This window comes from Phyllobates terribilis, unplaced genomic scaffold (assembly GCF_046119375.1).
Source record: "Phyllobates terribilis strain yellow unplaced genomic scaffold, ASM4611937v1 Scaffold_3__8_contigs__length_932513732, whole genome shotgun sequence".
NCBI lineage: Eukaryota > Metazoa > Chordata > Amphibia > Anura > Dendrobatidae > Phyllobates > Phyllobates terribilis.
The window spans coordinates 814,849,533-814,870,448 of NW_027362763.1; the positions used below are offsets into that span (position 1 = coordinate 814,849,533).

The following is a 20,916-nucleotide window of genomic DNA, read 5'->3' on the forward strand; positions in this document are numbered from 1 at the left end:
ACCAGAAAGTGGACCACACAATTTTTTTTTACCCACTTTCTTTTGAGCGCAGCAATACCCCACATGTAATCAAAAAGTTCTGTTTGGAGAATTGTCAGGGCTCGAAACGGAAGGAATATTTGAACACAAATATGCTGAAATAGATTACGGGTGACATATCACATTTGCAGGGCCTGTAAGGTGCCTACACAGTAGAAACCCCCCACAACTGCCCGCATTTTGGGAACTACACCCCTCAAGGATTTTATCCAGGGGTATAGTGAGCATTTTGAACCCAAAAGGTATTACACAGAATTTGATAACAATAGGTTGTCATATTGTCATCTTTTTTTTTTTTTACTTTTGAAAAAAGCTCAACCCTAAGCCTAAACTCAACCCTAGCAGCAAACAATGAAAGAAATAAAAAAAAATATTAATCTGACTAAGGGATGACACAAGGGGATGATTACTCATTATTGGGCTTTTGATCACTGTGATTGATAACTAAAAGGGAGAACCAGGTGAAGGCGCTGTATACGAAACACCTGAAGAAGGCTGCAAACAGCCGAAACACGTTGTGTGTATATAGGTTTTATTGTTTTATATTAGTGTAAATAATAAAAAATGTTTTTTACTTACGAGCAACCTGAAGTTCCTGCACAGTGATCTCACTTGGTGGCAAAGACGGCGATATCACCTGGTTGTCCCTTTTGGCATCCTCTTTGTGGGATACTCCTGTCTCAGTATTCAATCCCACCTCACCAGGTCGGCCGGAGTCTTTTGCAAATTCATCCATACTACAAGCGGGAGTTGTGCCTCTGCTTGCACAACCGCATCAGGTGAGCAATTTCCTATAGATACTCACCCTTTTAATTGATCAAATCTTACTACGCTTAGATAGCGCCACATTTTTTCTCCTTTAGGAAATCTATTATCGTTGTGATTGATAACTGTGATAGACCTTAAGTCAGGAACCAATAATAAAAATCCCTGCTGTTGCCCGGTGCAGGCCATCAGATATCGGTGGACGCACTGCGCACCATTTTTCTTCATGAGGAGGAGGCGGATTGAAGAATGGTGGACGTACCAAGGGGGGCTTGGGGACATAATTTTCTCTCCTCTGACATGTTATATTATGTCAGAAGAGATATGATTTTAATAGCGGATCACAATTTTTTTTTTTACTTAATTGCCGTTATTCATTGAATAATGGCGATCACGTGATTGGGGAACCGGATAAGCCTGGGACCCTGATCGTGTCCAGGGTCTTCGGTACCCCAGGTAGCTGAGACCCCGAAGATTTTTGGATTCTGGAGAGCGCTATTCACTTATTTCCGATCGCTGTTTTAAAACTTCATTGAGGGAATAAGGCCCCTTAGCAGCTGCCGCTTTAATGAGTATCAGCGGTCGTTAAGGGGTTAAAGTTACTGCAGTAATTCCTGGTTTTGTGCTGCTTGTGACTAAATTCTCCCATAATCTTCTTATGTCTGGCCTGTGGGGAATGGTGGCAAGATGGAAGCCTTTTCTTACCAAGAAAAATATCCAAGTCCAGCTATGTTTTGCCAAAACCTACGTTAAGATTGTGGGAAATTGTGTTACGGTCTAACGAGACCAAAGTTTAAATTTTTTGCCATAATTCCAAAAGGTATATTTGGCGCCAAACCAACACTGTGCATCATCAAAACACCATTTCCACAGTGAAGCATGGTTAAGGCAGCATTATGCTTTGGTGCTCTTTTACTATAGTTGGAACTGGAGCTTTAGTCAAGTTGGAGGGATTTATAAACAATTCCAAATATCAGTCAATTTTTCAACAAACCTTTACGGCTTTACTAAAAAGCTTTAGATGAAGAGGAATTTAACCTCTTAGCACAGCAACGACCCTAAGCATACCTCCAAATCAACAAAAGAATGGTTTCACCAGAAGAAGATCAAAGTTTTGGAATTGCACAGCCAAAGCCCAATCCTGAATCCAATTGAAAATCTGTGGGTTGACCTGAAGAGCGCTGTACACAGATGTAATCTGACAGATGTGGTCTGCTACTGCAAGGAAGACTGGGCAGTATTTTCCATTCTAGATGGGTCATGCCTTTATACACCTACCCAAAAAGCCTGAATGTGGTCATACATTTAAAGGGTACTTTAAAATAATTTGATTACATAAATATACACACCCTCAAATTAATACATTTTTTGTTTGTTTGTTTTCCACCCAGAAAGGACTTCAGTTTGATTATTAACTGAAATATACAGATTATAGGTGACATTAAAAAATGTAAAAAGTTTTGAAATTATTCTTCTTGATATGATTTATGATGATGTAGCTTAATGTCTGCTGAATTCATATAAAATGAACTGTAAAGTTGCACTTTTCAAATTAATGGTTGACTAGTCGGGAGGCCGGCTGCTTGATTTCCCCATACTAATCCTCACAATAACCATGTAAGCACGCCCCTGGCATCACCATAGACTCTTTGCAAGTATCACACATGTGCGCGATGCTGACCTCCGTGCGAATGCTCAATTAAGCCGAGTGTACATTAATGTAAATATAATTATCATTGGTGGCGGTGACATATGAAGACTGTAAGACAGACCTTACATTTTCTGGCGATAAACGTGAAGCTCCTTTTCGATTCTCAGAATCTGGCGCCACTGCTGCCACCATAGGCATGTCAGTGGGCTAATGATGCCATATGGATAAATCTGGGATAAGTCTGGGGAAGTCCATGCCACCTATACATAAATTGTATAAAGTTTGTTATACATACATTGTGGCAGTTTAGAGAGGCTAGGGCAGCTGTCTGGTTTCCTTTAAGAATGCATATAATTTAACTTTGAGAATATTGATGCTAAAGGTTTACGGTCATATACCAAAAAAGTTTACGGATTTTCCAGTATTTCTTCACTTTTTTACAATTTACGAATGTTATATCCAGTTTCTGCTTTTATACAAAATTTTCTAGGAGAGGTGGGTAGATGTAGTAGTCAGTAAAATAAACTGACAAAAAGCATTGTAAGTAGTAGTACATACATACATACACTGCAACAAATAAAACATTCCACAATGATTTAGGGCAACAACTCATTTTACTGTACAAGATAAAGAAAATAAAATACAGCCGACAAAAATATTACAGTACAAGTTTTTTTTTTATACATGTATTATATTTATAATTTTTAATAAACCCTATTGTGGTGTACAAAATGAAATGACTGCATGTTGATGCACAATAACTTAAATGATTAAAAAAAATGGCCTAAGCCTACAGTCACTGATAGCTCATCTGAGTGTAATTCATCCTCATTGTAGTAATGATGTTACATAACTGAACCGTTGAGGCATTTTATTTGTGTCCTCAACTGCTTTATTAAAAAAATAACTCATCTCATCAACAGCATGCACAATGTGATACCACATGTTATGTTACACGTTATATAATTAAATGACAACATATTGATACCCTTTAAAGGTTTTGAATTTGGTCTACTTTATTTTTGCAATTCACAATAAATAAAAAAATAACTTAAACAATATGTGGCAACATGAAATAGTGCACAAGAAAAAGAACAGATACAGCAAGTAGTTTTTCATCAATTTCTAGTCCATGTGTAGCGTAAAACAAGATTTCATCAGCTCAATGCTTTTGTTATTTCAAAACCCATGACTTTATATTACATTCAATTTACACATGTTGGAATTGTCTACATAAGCAAAGGAGCTAGGACTTTCCACAATTCCCAACAGTTTCATAAAAACAGTCTTCATTTACTACAGATGTTAAACTCTGAATGCTGAATTCCCTCTCCAAAATGGCATTCAGGTCAATATTTGCAGAATCAGAATGGCTGTCAAGAGATTGTTGGTGGTCCTTCATTGCTTTTATAATCATCTTTTCCCGTTTTGTGCTGGTAACCTTTCGTTTAATTGGACAGAAGTGTCCCCGTACAAGTTTTGGATGTTCCTCATGTTGGAAGTTACCCTCAGCATCAATCATTTTGGGCTCCATGTATTTTGGCTCAATTTTAGAGTGTTCAGAAATATTTAGGTTCTGGAAGTGTACCTCTATTCCTTGATTTGGGCTGTTTATCACACTTGCTGAGCTGCGTGTCACATTTGACAACCTGTAATCCTCATCATCATCACTGAGAATGTCAGATTCCTTTACTGTTGCATTTGGTAGGGCTGGGACATTCTTTAGGTGTTTGATTGGAGATTGATTTTTTGACTCCTGCAAGCTTTCTATTGTTGGACAACCACTACTTTGCGTACCGCTGCTTAGGCTGCCATCGTCTGAATCTAGTCCATTCCCTTTGTCCCTTGTACTGTTGCTGCAATCTGTACTAGAGCTATTCTTTAGCACTTTTAAGGACCTTGTTGATGCTGTTGAAGGTAATAAAGATTTTTTTTATTTGCAAAGTTTAAACACAAGAGAGTTCAAGAACATAGAAAAAAGTTAGTGAAAAATTCTGTACACAGATCACATGATTTACAAGTATCAAAGCATTTTACTCCAAATGTACTAACATTCCAAAAGTTTTTTAGCTGCATATTGTGCTACAAACATATAGTTGATAATCTTATTAGAATAACTACTACAATTAGTTTACCAAAATTATTTTATTTGCATATTAAATTACATAACAAACACTATTGTAATTGGAGAATCATACTGTATTGAGAACACTCAGGTAAGTATATTATTTACAGTAAATATAGAAAAATAAGATTTGAGAGTCCTTAGTGATTGATACATTTTAATGGCTAACTGAAAAGATGGCAAATTGCAAGCTTTCGAGACTACTAAGGTCTCTTCATCAGGCATAGTATAACACAAAATCTGAAGAGTCATATACACTGCTCAAAAAAATAAAGGGAACACTTAAACAACAGAATATAACTCCAAGTAAATCAAACTTCTGTGAAATCAAACTGTCCACTTAGGAAGCAACACTGATTGACAATCAATTTCACATGCTGTTGTGCAAATGGAATAGAAAATAGATGGAAATTATTGGCAGTTACCAAGACACCCTCAATAAAGGAGCGGTTCTGCAGGTGGGGACAAACAGACCACATCTCAATACCAATGCTTTCTGGCTGATGTTTTGGTCACTTTTGAATGTTGGTTGTGCTTTCACACTCGTGGTAGCATGAGACGGACTCTACAACCCACAGTAGTTGCTCAGGTAGTGCAGCTCATCCAGGGTGGCACATCAATGCGAGCTGTGGCAAGAAAGTTTGCTGTGTCTGTCAGCGTAGTGTCCAGAGGCTGGAGGCGCTACCAGGAGACAGGCCAGTACACCAAGAGACGTGAAGAGGGCCGTAGGAGGGCAACAACCCAGCAGCAGGACCACCACCTCCGCCTTTGTGCAAGGAGGAACAGGAGGAGCACTGCCAGAGCACTCCAAAATGACCTCCAGCAGCCTACAAATGGGCATGTGTCTGCACAAACGGTTAGAAACCGACTCCATGAGGGTGGTATGAGGGCCCGACGTCCACAGATGGGGGTTGTGCTCACAGCCCAACACCGTGCAGGACGCTTGGCATTTACCACAGAACAGCAGGATTGGCAAAGTCGCCACTGGCAACCTGTGCTCTTCACAGATGAAAGCAGGTTCACACTGAGTACATGTGACAGAGTCTGGTGATGCCGTGGAGAGCGATCTGCTGCCTGCAACATCCTTCAGCATGACCAGTTTGGCAGTGGGTCAGTAATAGTGTGGGGTGGCATTTCTTTGGAGGGCCGCACAGCACTCCATGTGGTTGCCAGAGGTAGCCTGACTACTATTAGGTACCGAGATGAGATCCTCAGACCCCTTGTGAGACCATATGCTAATGCGGTTGGCTGTGGGTTCCTCCTAATGCAGGACAATGCCAGACCTCATGTGGCTGGAGTATGTCAGCAGTTCCTTCAAGATGAAGGCATTGAAGCTATGGACTGGCCCACCCGTTCCCCAGACCTGAATCCGATTGAGCACATCTGGGACATCATGTCTCGCTCCATCCACCAACGTCACATTGCACCACAGACTGTCCAGGAGTTGGCAGATGCTTTAGTCCAGGTCTGGGAGGAGATCTCACAGGAGACCATCCGCAACCTCATCAGGAGCATGGCCAGGCATTGTAGGGAGGTCATACAGGCACGTGGAGGCCACACACAATACTGAGCCTCATTTTGACTTGTTTTAAGGACATTACATCAAAGTTGGATCAGCCTGTAGTGTATTTTTACACTTTTAAGTTTGGGGGTGACTCCAAATCCAAGCCTCCATTGGTTAATAAATTTGATTTCCACATTCAACTTTGTACAGAACAAAGTATTCAATGAGAATATTTCATTCATTCACATCAAGGATGTGTTATTTGAGTGTTCCCTTTATTTTTTTGAGCAGTGTATTTATTACACAACAGGGTACAGAAATAATGCAGTAGATGAGACAAGTGACGTGAATCACAAGCATCATTACATTATGGGATAGGGAAAAACAGTTGTGGCCGTAAATATTGGAACAGTCCATAGATAAGGAGTGTGAAAGTTTTATTATCCTGTAATTGAGGTCTCGTCCACGGTTGTGGTGCCCCTACATATGGTCTGAGGAGCACATTCCTTAGTTGATAAAGAAAGACATAAATTCATGCGACACATTCATTCCTGCACTGAGTATGGCAAAGGTTGTCATGAATTACCTTTTAATACTAGAAAAAAGATATATCTTTGTACCGTGTTAGCCAGTAGATTGAAATATTCCTTCAGGTGCAGTCTCCTGAAGTTTTTCTATGATACAGAAAATTCATTACACAACCAGGAAGAGGTTAGACTGGACACCTCCACCTGGACGCAACCCTCATTTGGATAAATATATGGACTCCTTCAGACATTTGGTACAATCCACAATCATAGACACAAACAGGAGACAAGCATCCAACATCAGTACCCAGGAGAGAAAGGCCATACAATCTTTGAAAACCAACAAAGAAATCATCATTAAACCTGCTGACAAGGGAGGTGCAATAGTGATGATGAACACATCAGACTACATGAAGGAAGCAAACAACTGATGATTACATGCTACTACAAAAAATTGGAGTCTGACCCTACACAGGACTACTAAAAGGAACTAAACAAGTTGATATCTTGTCTGCCTGGCGAATCCATAAGAGCCGATGACCTGATACCAGAGAGTCCAAGAATATAGAACATTCTATTTGCTTTCCAAAATCCACAAATCTGGAAATCCAGGAAGACCAATTATTTCATGTTTGAACATCCTTACTGACCAAGTTTCTGGATGGGTAGAGGGTAATCTTAAATCCCTGGCAAAGGATACACCCAGCTACATTCATGACACAAGGGACCTATTGAATAAACTAGCAGCAATAGGTCCTCTACCAGAAGAAACCATACTGGCCACCATGGATATGGGATCTTTGTACTCTAAATCCCACACCAGGATGGAATAGATGCCTGTAAAGTCTTCATGAAAAAATTAGGAATTGATGAGGATTCTGTGGTGAAACTTGCAAAATTCATCCTCACCCACAAGTACTTTGAATTTGATAACAACATATATCTACAGGAGACTGTTACAGCAATGGGAAGTAAAATGGCTCCACATTATGCATATATTTTCATGGCTAAGCTTGAAAGTGACTTTTTGGCCTCTGGCCTACTACCATAACATTGACAATATTGTCAATCATCTGGACAGAGTCTGAGCAACAGATGAAGATGTTCCATCAACACTTTAATCAATTTCATCCCACCAACCACCTAACAACTACTACTGCACTGAAATTAACTTTTTGGACACCATCATTAAGCTACAAAACAATGAAATAGAGACGTCCCTGTACCAGAAGCCAAATCAACCGTACACCATACCTTAAATGGGACAGTTTTCATCCAAAACACATAAAAAAACTCTATTGTCTATAACCAAGCCATCAGATACAATCGGATATGTTCCAACCCTATTGATAGAGAAACATCTTGGTGGCCTCGGAAAGACCTTTTTGAATGAGGACTACCATCCAAGAAAAATTGAAAACCAGATTAGAAGAGCCACCAGAATATCAAGGAATTACCTCCTACATTACAAAACTAAAAACGAAAGAAAACGGGGGCCTCTAGTAGTCACCTACAATCCAAATCTGGAAGTGCTAAGTGCTGCACAGAAACTACAACCTTTACTACAAAAAGATGTTCCATTACAATCCATATTTCCAGACCCCTCACTAATTCATTTTAGGAAACCCCCAAATCTAAGATGCATCATTGTCAGAAGCCCGCTGTCCTCTCCAACAGCTACAGGAACCTTTCCCTGCAACCAGAAAAAATGTAAAACCTGTCCATTTATAATACCAGGAACAAGATAAAGATCCCCAAGTCACTTTAGGACTACAAGATCCCAGGTACCTTCAGCTGCATCACATCTAATGTGGTGTACTTAATTATATGTACCAAATGTCCAACTGGGGGTCTGTATGTTGGGGAGACAGGGCAAAAACTTAGAACAAGGATGAATTCTCATCGCCACACAATAAAAGAAAAAAAGAATAGATCTACCTGTGGCCAAACATTTTTGTATCCCTGATCACAGCATCATGGACATGAAATTACTAGTATTAAAAGGTAACTTCAAATCTCAGAGACACAAAAGAGTCTGGGAATACAAACTCATGACAACCTTTAACACTCAGTGCAGGAATGAATGTGCTGCATGTATTTAGGTCTTTCTTTATCAACTAAGGAATGTGCTCCTCGGACCATATGTAGGGGCACCACAATCCTGGATAAGACCTCAATTACAGGATAATAAAACTTTCACACTCCTTATCTATGAACTGTTCTAATATTTATGGCCTACAACTGTTTTTCCCTCTCCCATAATGATAATTGTGCTTCACGTCACTTGTCTCATCTACTGCATTATTTCTATGCCCTGTTGTGTATAAATATACTGTATGTCTCTTCAGATTTTGTGTTATTCTATGCCTGATGAAGAGACCTTAGTAGTCTCGAAAGCTTGCAATTTGTTACCATCTTTTCAGTTAGCCATTAAAAGGTATTAACCACAGCAGGCTCTCAAATCTTAAGATTTTTCTATCTACTGGCTAACACGGTACAAAGATGTATATATTATTTAAATATATATATAAGAAAAATATACAAGTGCTTCTCACTAACTTAGAATATCATCAAAAAGTTAATTTATTTCAGTTCTTCAATACAAAAAGTGTAACTCATATAGAGTCATTACAAACAGAGTGATCTATTTCAAGGGTTTAGTTCTGTTAATGTTGATGATTATGGCTTACAGTCAATGAAAACACAAAAGTCATTATCTCAGTAAATTAGAATACTTTATAACAACAGCTTGAAAAATGTGTTTAAAATGAGAACTGTTGGCCTACTGAAATGTATGTTCAGTAAATGCACTCAATACTTGGTCGGGGCTCCTTTTACATCAATTACTGCCTCAATGCAGTGTGGCATGGAGGCCATAATAATAAATAACATTATTATTTTTATTTATAACATCAGGCCATCAGCCTGTGGCACTGCTGAGGTGTTATGGAAGCCCAGGTTACTTTGATAGCAGCCTTCAGCTAGTCTGCATTGTTGGGTCTAGTGTCTCATTTTCCTCTTGACAATACCCCATAGATTCTCTATGGGGGTAAGGTCAGGTCGAGTTTGCTGGCCAATCAAGCTCAGTGATACTGTTGTTTTTAAACTAGGTATTGGTACTTTTGGCAGTGTGGACAGGTGCCAAGTCCTGTTGGAGAATGAAATTTGCAACTCTAAAAAGCTTGTCGGCAGAGGGAAGCATGAAGTGCTCTAAATTTCCTGGTAGACGGCTGCACTGACTTTGGTCTTGATAAAACACAGTGGACCTACACCAGCAGATGACATGGCTCCCCAAACCATCACTGATTGTGGAAACTTCACACTAGACCTCAAGCAGCTTGGATTGTGGCCTCTCCACTCTTCCTCCAGACTCTGGGACTTTGATTTCCAAATGAAATGCAAAATTTACTTTCATCTGAAAACAACACCTTTGACCACTGAGCAACAGTCCCGGTCTTTTCTCCTTGGCCCAGGTAAGACGCTTCTGGTGTTGTCTATTGGTCATAAGTGGCTTGACACAAGGAATGCGACACTTGTAGCCCATGTCCTGGATACGTCTGTGTGTGGTGGCTCTTGAAGCAATGACTCCAGCAGCAGTCCACTCCTTGTAAATCTCCCCCAAATTTTTGAATGGCCTTTTCTTAAAGAGGACCTATCACCTCCACACTTATTATGGTATATTACATTAAGGAGACTGTAGATATAAATTAACATTAAATAAATTACCTTTGGAAGAATTACTTGCATTATGAAATAAGAGAATCACAGTTATAGGAGCCGCCACCTTGGGATTGGCAGCTCAGCGTGCTGTGCTCTGAGACATGCCCCCAGAGGCTGGTTGCTAGGCAGTGTCTCTGGTCAGCAGTGTAGTGACCCTAAGAGCTCATTTATCAAATGGCTGTAATAGAAAGGGGGACAATCTACAGTTAGGTCCATATATATTTGGACAGAGACAACATTTTTTTAATTTTGATTCTAGACATTACCACAATGAATTTTAAACAAAACAATTCAGATGCAGTTGAAGTTCAGACTTTCAGCTTTCATTTGAGGGTATCCACATTAAAATTGGATGAAGGGTTTAGGAGTTTCAGCTCCTTAACATGTGCCACCCTGTTTTTAAAGGGACCAAAAGTAATTGGACAATTGACTCCAAGGCTATTTCATGGACATGTATGGGCAATCCCTTCGTTATGTCATTCTCAATTAAGCAGATAAAAGGCCTGGAGTTGATTTGAGGTGTGGTGCTTGCATTTGGAAGGTTTTGCTGTGAAGTAAACATGAGGTCAAAGGAACTCTCCATGCAGATGAAACAAGCCATCCTTAAGCTGCAAAAACAGAAAAAACCCATCTGAGAAATTGCTACAATATTAGGAGTGGCAAAATCTACAGTTTGGTACATCCTGAGAAAGAAAGAAAGCACTGGTGAACTCATCAATGCAAAAAGACCTGGGCACCCACGGAAGACAACAGTGGTGGATGATCGCAGAATAATCTCCATGGTGAAGAGAAACCCCTTCACAACAGCCAACCAAGTGAACAACACTCCAGGAGGTAGGCGTATCAATATCCAAATCTACCATAAAGAGATGACTGCATGAAAGTAAATACAGAGGGTTCACTGCACGGTGCAAGCCACTCATAAGCATCAAGAATAAAAAGGCTAGACTGGACTTTGCTAAAAAACATCTAAAAAAGGCAGCACAGTTCTGGAAGAACATTCTTTGGACAGATGAAACCAAGATCAACCTCTACCAGAATGATGGAAAGAGAAAAGTATGGCAAAGGCGTGGTACAGCTCATGATCCAAAGCATACCACATCATCTGAAAAACACGGCGGAGGCAGTGTGATGGCTTGGGCATGCATGGCTGCCAGTGGCACTGGGTCACTAGTGTTTATTGATGTGACACAGGACAGAAGCAGCCGCATGAATTCTGATGTATTCAGAGCCATACTGTGTGCTCAGATCCAGCCAAATGCAGCCAAACTGATTGGTCATCGTTTCATACTACAGATGGACAATGACCAAAAACATAAAGCCAAAGCAACCCAGGAGTTTATTAAAGCAAAGAAGTGGAATATTCTTGAATGGCCAAGTCAGTCACCTGATCTCAACCCAATTGAGCATGCATTTCACTTGTTAAAGACTAAACTTCAGACAGGAAGGCCCACAAACAAACAGCAACTGAAAACCACCGCAGTGAAGGCCTGGCAGAACATCAAAAAGGAGGAAACACAGCGTCTGGTGATGTCCATGAGTTCAAGACTTCAGGCAGTCATTGCCAACAAAAGGTTTTCAACCAAGTGCTAGAAATGAACATTTTATTTACAATTATTTAATTTGTCCAATTACTTTTGGTTCCTTTAAAAACAGGGTGGCACATGTTAAGGAGATGAAACTCCTAAACCCTTCATCCAATTTTAATATGGATATCCTCAAATGAAAGCTGAAAGTCTGAACTTCAACTACATCTGAATTGTTTTGTTTAAAATTCATTGTGGTAATGTCTAGAACCAAAATTATAAAAATGTTGTCTTTGTCCAAATATATAAGGACCTAACTGTATATAAATGGGTCTCCTGTCTATATATACTGTGTGTAGAGCCAGAGAAAAGGCTACAGAGTAACCACAGCATGTATCACCCATATCTGTTAATAAAAATCTACATCTCCTGGCTAAAAATGGAGTAAGTTGAATAATAGCGTTGAAGCAGCGCTCCAGTGGAAATAAGTGAAAAAGGCCAACTTTATACATCCAGATCAGATGGGTGAATAAAGTCTGTATCACTTATTTTCATTGAAGTACTGCTTCCATTCTATTTTTTCCTAATTTGAAGGTTTTTGGCTGGTTGCTGATATTTTTCAATCTCTCTCTCTCTATATCTATAGCAAAAAAATGGAAAGCAGCACTCCAAAAGGTCTTTGGAAAAAATATGGACTTTATTAGCCCGATGTAGCGACGTTTCGGTTGTGGACAACCTTCATCAAGCAGTGATGACGGTTGTCCGCAACCGAAACGTCGCCACGCTGGGCTAATAAAGTCCATATTTTTTCAAAATGCAAAAGGTAAAAGCTGGTGATAAAAAGCGCTAAGGCATATAAAATTCAGCAATTGCTACCTTTATTAAAGTCCTTGTAAAAACACAACGCATTTCGATGTCAGGCAAGCCGTCTTCATCAGGTGATTCACAGATTTTTCTGTATTTTCATGACTATGAAAATTGTACATTCACACTGAAGGCATCAAAACTATGAATTAACACATGTGGAATTATATACTTAACAAAAAAGTGTGAAACAACTGAAAATATGTCTTATATTCTAGGTTCTTCAAAGTAGCCACCTTTTGCATTGATGTAAAATAACCTGGCACTCAATAGACATAGGAGTTATTTTTTTATAAAATGAACTTTAATTATGGATTGCAGTACAACAACCAGACGTTTCGGTCACAAGGACCTTCATCGGTGTACTACAAAAGTGAAAAAAACAAAGATAAGTGTCACATGGACAAGTGTAAATACATAATACATGGTACAAAGTAATCAACATGGTAGTCATTGGACATAATCAAAATGTCATGTGAACGAAATACAGAGTATATAACATGGGGAAAGGATGGGAAGGAGGACTAGGACGACAAAGGAAAGGATGGGATGATCTTAGAGGAGAGAGCCTACCAGATATGTTATGTTGAAAGGAGAAAGGCTGTGGCCGGGTTTGGCACAGACCCCGACAAAGATTTTTGGCCACACCCAAAACGGGCACTTTTCCATGCCTCCAATGCTACCAGTGCAACAATATCATTAGGGGCAACACTCTACACCATCCCCAATCAGGAAAACAGTACAAAATCAAGGACTTTTTTACTTGCAATTCATCCTACGTAATTTACGTAACTAAGTGCCCCTGCGGCCTTATATATGTTGGCGAAACGACTCAATGCATCAAAGACAAGATTTCAAAACATAAGTCGACCATACGCTGCAAAAATCTCCTCCTACCTATTCCAGCACATTTTATATCAGCCGGACATTCTGTCTCACAACTCAAGTTCCAGGTTATAGAACATGTTGCCCCTCCGAGACGTGGAGGGGACCGCGTCCGCCTACTTAAATACAGAGAGGCATACTGGATACACAAGCTACAATCCTTGTCTCCGAAAGGTCTAAACAAGGAATATGAACTGTATTCATTCATCTAAGTAACCTAAGTTTTGTTAGTTCTTGATTTTCACAGCAATATCAATATTATTTTCCATATTTAGTTGCTTAACAACGCGTTGCACTTATATTGTCAACTTTCCTCAAGATTTAATGTCTTTTAGGTTTCACAGTTATATGAAAAAGTTTGGGCACCCCTATTAATCTTAAGCTTAATGTTTAATAAAAAATTGTGTTTTTGCAACAGCTATTTCAGTTTGATATATGTAATAACTGTTGGACACAGTAATGTTTCAGCCTTGAAATGAGGTTTATTGTACTAACAGAAAATGTGCACTCTGCATTCAAACAAAATTTGACAGGTGCATAAGTATGGGCACCCTTATTTTTTTGTTTTAAATACTCCTGCCTACTTTTTAATGACTTACTAAAGCACTTTTTTTGGTTTTGTAACCTCATTGAGCTTTGAACTTCATAGCCAGGTGTATGCAATCATGAGAAAAGCTACTTAAAGTGGCCTCTTGCAAGTTGTTCTCCTGTTTGAATCTCCTCTGAAGAGTGGCATCATGGGCTCCTCAAAACAACTGTCAAATGATCTGAAAACAAAGATTATTCAACATAGTTGTTCAGGGGAAGGATACAAAAAGCTGTCTCAGCGATTTAACCTGTCAGTTTCCACTGTGAGGAACATAGTAAGGAAATGGAAGAACACAGGGACAGTTCTTGTTAAGGCCAGAAGTGGCAGGCCAAGAAAAACATAAGAAAGGCAGAGAAGAAGAATGGTGAGATCAGTCAAGGACAATCCTCAGACCTCCAGTGAGCTGCAGCATCAACTTGCTGCAGATGGTGTCACTGTGCATCGGTCAACTATACAACGCACTTTGCACAAGGAGAAGCTGTATGGGAGAGTGATGCGAAAGAAGCCGTTTCTGCAAGCACGCCACAAACAGAGTCGGCTGAGGTATGCAAAAGCACATTTGGAGAAGCCAATTTCTTTTTGGAAGAAGGTCCTGTGGACTGATGAAACCAAGATTGAGTTGTTTGGTCATACAAAAAGGCGTTATGCATGGCGGCAAAACAACACAGCACTCCAAGAAAAACACGTGCTACCCACAGTAAAATTTGGTGGAGGTTCCATCATGCTTTGGGGCTGTGTGGCCAATGCCTGCACCGGGAATCTTGTTAAAGTTGAGGGACGCATGGATTCCACTCAGTATCAGCAGATTCTTGACAATAATGTTCAAGAATCAGTGACAAAGTTGAAGTTACGCAGGGGATGGATCTTTCAGCAAGACAATGATCCAAAACACCGCTCCAAATCTACTCAGGCATTCATGCAGAGGAACAATTACAATGTTCTGGAATGGCCATCCCAGTCCCCAGACCTGAATATCATTGAACATCTGTGGGATCATTTGAAGAGGGCTGTCCATGCTCGGCGACCATCAAACTTAACTGAACTGGAATTGTTTTGTAAAGAGGAATGGTCAAAAATACCTTCATCCAGGATCCAGGTAATCATTAAAAGCTACAGGAAGCGACAAGAGTCTGTTATTTTTGCAAAAGGTGCATCTACTAAATATTAATGTCACTTTTCTGGTGAGGTGCCCATACTTATGCACCTGTCAAATTTTGTTTGAATGCAGATTGCACATTTTCTGTTAGTACAATAAATCTCATTTCAAGGCAAAAACATTACTGTGTCCAACAGTTATTACATATATAAAAATGAAATAGTTGTTGCAAAAACACCAGTTTTTATAAAACATTATGCTTAAGATTAATAGGGGTGCCCAAACTTTCATATAACTGTATCTGTAAATTTGATGATATCTGTTTATAACTTGTTATAATTGCAATTCATTTACATCTAATTTTTGTCCCCTCAGATTCCATCCTAATGGTGTTCCCATTCCTATCTCCCATCCTGATTGTACCCTCCTCCTTATCCATCCTCCTTCCTGCATTTCTACCAGCACTACAGCGCTCCTGAACCGAGTGGAACGCACAGCCATTCCAGTGGAACACATCACATGCGTCACTTCCGGTCACGTGACCAGCGAACGCCCAATAGGACCTGCTCAACGTCATTTGACGCTACTTCCAGTTCGCAGGTCCTACACCGCGTTCCTCACCACTCAAGTTCTACTCCACTGCCACCAATGATTGGCTCTGGGACGTTTCTGCCCCACCCCATCCCCTATATAAACTCACACTCCAACCCCCCATATCAGCCTGACCAGAACCAACGGTGGACACAGTGTTCCTCTCCCCATACGGCTGCACCCTGACTCTGCATCCCACAAGTATTTTCCACCTCTTCCTCCACTCCTTGAGTACTTGAGGCATCTGTCCTACTCACAATTCTTTTCCTCCACAGTACTCTGTGCCAAACCCGGCCACAGCCTTTCTCCTTTCAACATAACATATCTGGTAGGTTCTCTCCTCTAAGATCATCCCATCCTTTCCTTTGTCGTCCTAGTCCTCCTTCCCATCCTTTCCCCATGTTATATACTCTGTATTTCGTTCACATGACATTTTGATTACGTCCAATGACTACCATGCTGATTACTTTGTACCATGTATTATGTATTTACACTTGTCCATGTGACACTTATCTTTGTTTTTTTCACTTTTGTAGTACACCGATGAAGGTCCTTGTGACCGAAACGTCTGCTTGTTGTACTGCAATCCATAATTAAAGTTCATTTTATAAAAAAATAACTCCTATGTCTATTGAGTGCCAGGTTATTTTACGTTAGTACTACGGGCTTGCAACCCTACCTGAGCACCTCTACCACACCAGGATTGCGGTAGTTTATATATTCTATACCTTTTGCTTTGATGACTGCATTGTACACTCTTGGCATTCTCTTGATGAGCTTCAAGAGGTAGTCACCGAAAATGGTTTTCACTTCACAGGTCTGCCCTGTCAGGTTTAATAAGTGGGATTTCTTGCCTTATAAATGGGGTTGGGACCATCAGTTGTGTTGTGCAGAAGTCTGGTGGATACACAGCTGATAGTCCAACTTAATAGACTGTTAGAATTTGTATTATGGCAAGAAAAAAGCAGCTAAGTAAAGAAAAACGAGTGGCCATCATTACTTTAAGAAATGAAGGTCAGTCAGTCCAAAAAATTGGGCAAACTTTGAAAGTGTCCCCAAGTGCAGTTGCAAAAACCATCAAGTGCTACAAAGAAACTGGCTCACATGAGGACCGCCCCAGGAAAGGAAGACCAAGAGTCACCTCTGCTTCTGAGGATAAGTTTATCCGAGTCACTAGCCTCAGAAATCGCAGGTTAACAGCAGCTCAGATTAGAGACCAGGTCAATGCCACACAGAGTTCTAGCAGCAGACACATCTCTTCAACAACTGTTAAGAGGAGACTTTGTGCAGCAGGCCTTCTTGGAAAATTAGTTGCTAGGAAACCACTGCTAAGGACAGGCAACAAGCAGAAGAGACTTGTTTGGGCTAAAGAACACAAGGAATGGACATTAGACCAGTGGAAATCTGTGCTTTGGTTTGATGAGTCCAAATTTGAGATCTTTGGTTCCAACCACTGTCTTTGTGCGACGCAGAAAAGGTGAACGGATGAACTCTACATGCCTGGTTCCCACCGTGAAGCATGGAGGAGGAGGTGTGATGGTGTGGGGGTGCTTTGCTGGTGACACTGTTGGGGATTTATTCAAAATTGAAGGCATACTGAACCAGCATGGCTACCACAGCATCTTGCAGTGGCATGCTATTCCATCCGGTTTGCGTTTAGTTGGACCATCATTTATTTTTCAACAGGACAATGTCCCCAAACACACCTCCAGGCTGTGTAAGGGCTATTTGACCAAGAAGGAGAGTGATGGAGTGCTACGCCAGATGACCTGGCCTCCACAGTCACCAGACCTGAACCCAATCGAGATGGTTTGGGGTGAGCTGGATCGCAGAGTGAAGGCAAAAGGGCCAACAAGTGCTAAGCATCTCTGGGAACTCCTTCAAGATTGTTGGAAGACCATTTCCGGTGACTACCTCTTGAAGCTCGCCAAGAGTGTGCAAAGCAGTCATCAAAGCAAAAGGTGGCTACTTTGAAGAACCTAGAATATAAGACATATTTTCAGTTGTTTCACACTTTTTTGTTAAGTATATAATTCCACATGTGTTAATTCATAGTTTTGATGCCTTCAGTGTGAATGTACAATTTTCATAGTCATGAAAATACAGAAAAATCTTTAAATGAGAAGGTGTGTCCAAACTTTTGGTCTGTACTGTGTATATATACCTGGCGAGTTATGGAGCACAGCACATAGCCAGAGCTGCACACTGGACTGAACACATCCAGCTCAGTCACAGTGCCTGGGCTCAGATCAGCAGACTGCGTTCACTTTCCTTGATGCACTGCATCATGGGAGAGTGACGTCAGCAGAGGAGGGGGAATTCCTCTGCCTGGCTGCGACTTCAGCTGAAGTCGGCTCTGTTGAGTGGAGGCTCGTGCCAAGAAAGGGAGTTTTTCTCCCAATTGGTATATGCCTTGTTTATAATGTTTTGGTCAAATGATAAATGTTATTACATCTTTATTTAATTTAAATAATAAAAATTTAGTGATAGGTGCGCTTTTACAATCCTTTCAAGGCTGCGGTTATTCTGGTTGCTTGTGCACCTTTTTCTACCACACTTTTTCCTTCCACTTAACTTTTCTTTAATATGCTTGGATACAGCACTCTGTGAACAGCCAGCTTCTTTAGCAATGACCTTTTGTGGCTTGCCCTCCTTGTGGAGTGTGTCAATGACTGCCTTCTGGACATCTGTCAAGTCAGCAGTCTTCCCCATGATTGTGGAGCCTACTGAAACAGACTAAGGGACCTTTTTAAATGCTTAGGAAGCATTTGCAGGTGTTTTTTGCAAATTGTTGTAATTTACTGAGATAATGACTTTTGTGTTTTCATTGGCTATAAGCCATAATCATCAACATTAACAGAAATAAACACTTGAAATAGATCACTGTTTGTAATGACTCTATATAATATAAGTTTCAATTTTTGTATTAAAGAACTGAAATAAATTAACCTTTTGATGATATTCTAATTTAGTGAGAAGCACTTGTATATATACACACACACACACACACACACACACACGTGCATAAATCCAGGCACAGTATGTGGGATGTTGCTTACATATGGTAAGGAAACAAAACAGGCTAAGTTAGCAGTGAGCTAAATAAATATCTAATACACAAACCCTGTGTGGGCAATCATATGGGTCAGCTCTACGATTAAATAGGTAAGGTGTTTAATACATACATAACGTTAAATAAATACATACATGGTTTTAGTTAATACATGGCCGTTAATTGTTTTTTAGCTGATATACTTAAGTGCATTAATAGAGTCAAAATAACGATCCCTGTACCTGTGTTAATTCAGAATCAGTGCTTCATAATAGAGTGAACCCAAAGCACATTTTGCCAACACTTCTTCCTGGGGTGGATATTACATCAAACAGGGCATTTTTATTTGCTAATGAACCAATAGGAGCTAGCCTAAGGGCAGACATACCACTGGTTTAGTGTGAGCCCCATATGACTTTTGCTGCCGCTTCTTTCTGGGGTGGATAATTACATGAAACAATGGGCTTTTTTATGTGCCATTAAACAAACATGACTTAGCTCCAGTGGTAGGCATAGCAGTGATGCAACCTGTGCAGGTGCACAGGGGTCTAGACGTTAAAGGAGCCCATTTCCACCTCCACAGCAACAAGCAGCTTCTGTTACAGACACATACAGGAATGGATTATGAGGAACTATTGGACTACATAGAGCCCATGCACGGTTCTTGCACAACGGCTCTGTTCTGTCTGTGTCCGCCCCTGACCTAACCTGTTGGTTCACTGGCATGTTGAGATATTCACCTTACACTGGATTCTCTAGTCACAGGTCTTTAATTTGATCAAATGTGCATAAGTGTGACTTAGTGCTATGACCTGTGTGACGACCCACATCACATGATGAGAACTAGTGTCGGACTGGGTTGGCAAAGGCCAACCAGTAACATTGATTCTTGGGGCTAAACTGTTCAGCTACATGCAAAAATAACCTGACACTAGTACACAAATTTCCTTTTGCTTCTATGTAATGTTAATTTGGCTAGCTTGTTTAATGAATGATTAGATTATACCTATTTCTGCAAATTGTGAATCATGTGTAATAGCAATACTCATTAGCAATCCTTCAGAGGGGCCTACCGGAGGATTCTCCTGTTCTCCTGTGGGCCAGACTGAGCCTGATTAGAACCATTAAAACAGAAAACAATAGTAAGTAGATGTGACAGAATGTATGGTCATCTCTATAATACAGATTTCTATTAATATTATCCAAAAAGGCATATTTACACCTGCTTTTTCTTGTATATCATAGATTTATAATTATTTAGCTCACCACCATCTTAGCACCTGTTTGGTTCCCTTACCATATAGACGACAACTCCGATACTGTGCAGGGATTTATTAATGTGTATGTAAAGTTGAATTACGTACTTACCCAAGTGTTCTCCAAACAGTATGATTCTGTGATTATCATTGTTTTTTTAATTATGTAATTAATATGTAATAAAATAACAAGTTTGGTTAGCTGATTGTGTAGCTATTCTTAGAGATTTAAAATTAGAAATTAGTGACTACAACATTATATTCGTTTTACAGCTCGAGATTTTTTTGTACGTTCTAAACATAGATATGCAAAACCCATTCAGTTGATTTACTACTTTTTTTTTCATTATTTTGTGCCATTATTTTTAAAACCATTTATGTCTAAATATGCATCTAATGGTGCTGGTTTCTGTTTGAAATTGATTGTTTTGTTCTCTTTTTTCTTTTAATAGAAATAAATGCAAACTGATCTAAATAGAAAGCTTTCTGTTTAAAATCATATATTATAGACTACATTTAAAAAAAATTGTTCTGCTCAGTTTCTGCTTTTTTACACAGAAAGAAAAGATGCCTGCTGGAAACTCTACCCTGTCATCCATAACAGCATTTTGATACATACCATCTGTTTCTATTTGTAAGAAATCTTTCTGTCTCAGGCCTCACTCACTTATCCATATTCTCTTTAGTATTTTGCAAAAAGTAGCTCCAATATACATAGAAGAGGTG

The 20,916-nt window shown here is 39.8% G+C and overlaps 1 protein-coding gene across 5 annotated transcripts in view; it reads right to left on the bottom strand.

The window, feature by feature from the left end:
• Window positions 1-3,050: 3,050 nt before the first annotated feature.
• Window positions 3,051-20,916, bottom strand: part of TIAM2 (TIAM Rac1 associated GEF 2) — a 518,307-nt gene continuing 500,441 nt past the window's right edge. For all 5 annotated transcript variants that reach the window (XM_073672431.1, XM_073672433.1, XM_073672430.1 and 2 more), the window contains one exon: window positions 3,051-4,363. In XM_073672431.1, coding sequence (XP_073528532.1) covers window positions 3,702-4,363 — 662 coding nt within the window. In that variant the 3' untranslated portion in view covers window positions 3,051-3,701. The remainder of the gene's footprint in view (window positions 4,364-20,916) is intronic.